This window comes from Arachis duranensis, chromosome 4, assembly GCF_000817695.3.
Source record: "Arachis duranensis cultivar V14167 chromosome 4, aradu.V14167.gnm2.J7QH, whole genome shotgun sequence".
NCBI lineage: Eukaryota > Viridiplantae > Streptophyta > Magnoliopsida > Fabales > Fabaceae > Arachis > Arachis duranensis.
In genome coordinates, this window is record NC_029775.3 from 26,192,278 (window position 1) to 26,194,166 (window position 1,889).

General features: G+C 46.8%; 1 protein-coding gene across 1 annotated transcript; it reads right to left on the reverse strand.

The window, feature by feature from the left end:
- Positions 1-614: 614 nt before the first annotated feature.
- On the reverse strand, positions 615-1,127 carry LOC107483831 (uncharacterized). Its single transcript, XM_016104451.1, has one exon. It carries the CDS (start codon positions 1,125-1,127, stop codon positions 615-617), a length of 513 nt encoding a protein of 170 aa, XP_015959937.1.
- Between the last annotated feature and the right edge of the window lie 762 nt (positions 1,128-1,889).

The window sequence follows — 1,889 nt, forward strand, 5'->3', positions numbered from 1 at the left end:
TCCCTGGTCAACCAGTGTTTGGTAAAGGTTGGCCTTAGCCAGTATGATGGTAATGACCACGGGGTCATCATGCCCAGGGATGATGCTTGCGGCGTCTTCTTTGGTAAAGGCGATAGTGGGGAGGTCGGGTGACCTATCCTCTTCTCCAACATGGTATACTTCTTTAAGGTGTCTTTTGCGGGATTATTTGGAGATTCCCCCTCCTGTGAGTCCTCTGTTGATCATATGAATGTGCCTTTCCTGGGTGTGAGGGAGACGTTCGGCTCGTCCGCCCTCTTTTTTGCTCATCCATTTTGTTGGCGAGGAATCGATCTAGTCTTCCTTCTTAGGCCAACTTTTCTATGACAATCTTCAAGTCGTAGCACTCATTAGTGGGGTGTCTGTAGATCCTGTGGTATTCGCAATACTTGGTCCAGCTTCCTCCCCTTTTGTCTTTAATTGGGCGAGGAGGTGGGATCTTTTCTGTGTTGCATATTTCCCGGTAGACATCCACTAAGGATACCTGAAGAGTGGTATAGTTATGGTATTTCCTGGGCTTCTCTGTGGATTGGTCTTCCTTTATCTTTGACTCTTTATCTTTGTCCCGAGATGGTGGGTTTGGAGGTTTCTCCTAATCAGGAGTTTTCCTCCATGTTGATGTATTTCTCAGCCCGTTCTTGCACTTTATTTAGGGATGTGGGGTGTTTCTTAGATATGGAGTGGCTAAAGGGCCCTTCACGTAAACTGTTGATAAGTCCCATGATGGCTGCTTCTGTGGGGAGATTCTGTATGTCGAGGCATGCTTTATTAAATCTTTTCATGTAGCTGCGGAGGCTTTTCCGATCTCCCTGTTTTATCCCTAGAAGGCTTGGAGCATGTTTGGTTTTGTCATTTTGTATGGAGAACCTGGCTAGAAATTTTTTGGTGAGGTTGTCCAAGCTTGTGATTGGTCTCACGGGCAAGCTGTCGAACCATTTTATTGCCATTTTGGTCAGGGTGGTCGGGAAGGTCTTGCAACGACTTGCATCTGAGGCATCTGTGAGGTACATCCGACTCCTAAAGTTGCTGAGGTGGTGGCTTGGGTCTGCCGTACCATCATACGGAGTCATGTCAAGAGCTTTGAAGTCTTTTGGGACTTTACCTTTCATGATTTCCTTCGTGAATGGGTCTTGGTCCTTGTAGCGGTAAGTTTCGTGGTCGGCTCGAGTGGTTTTAGTTTTCAGGTCAGGTTCGAGTTTTAGGAGTTTGTCTTCTAGTTCCTGACGCCGTCTTGTTTCTCTCCGGGGATTTCGCTCGGTTTTTCATTGTCGTTCGGCTTCTTGTTTGAGCTTTTTGAGGCTATTCTACTATTCATGGATGGCATCTGTTCCGGGGGTTACCTGAAACGTGCAACTCGGTCGTCTTAGAGAGGCCCGAGGTGGGGGGATTGATGGCCCGAGCTTGATGTGCAGAGTGGTTGGTGGTTGTACCTGCAATGACACTCCGATGCTTAAGTTAGCATGGGTCCAAGCAGATATTGAGTAGAATTAGAGTATGAGTTATACCTGGGTGTTCCAGTGTATTTATAGTAGCTGGCCGTGATCTTCCCTGGATAAGATATTCTTATCTTATCTTATCTTTTGGGAGTTTTATCTCTATCTTTGCGGAACCGCCTTCCCTAGGCCTTTTCGGCCTTTAGGTTTTGGGCTTCGTTCCTTTTGATGGGCCTTCTTAGCTTTGTTGTCCGAGGTCCGACCTCAGGCGTGGGCCTTTGGGACGAGGTCGGACCTATCATGGATTTTGCCGAGTTTGGAGGAGCCCGGTCAGGGTATGAACAAGATGTAACCACACCATTAGGCTCAAAACTCACTTGCTTGTGTTCTTAGCTCAAAAACATGATCCACAAGATATATAATTCAAGCAAGTTTAAT

Coding starts and splice junctions, on each gene's coding strand:
- LOC107483831 (XM_016104451.1), bottom strand. CDS start 1,127: ATGAAAGGTAAAGTCCCAAAAGACTTCAAAGCTCTTGACATGACTCCG.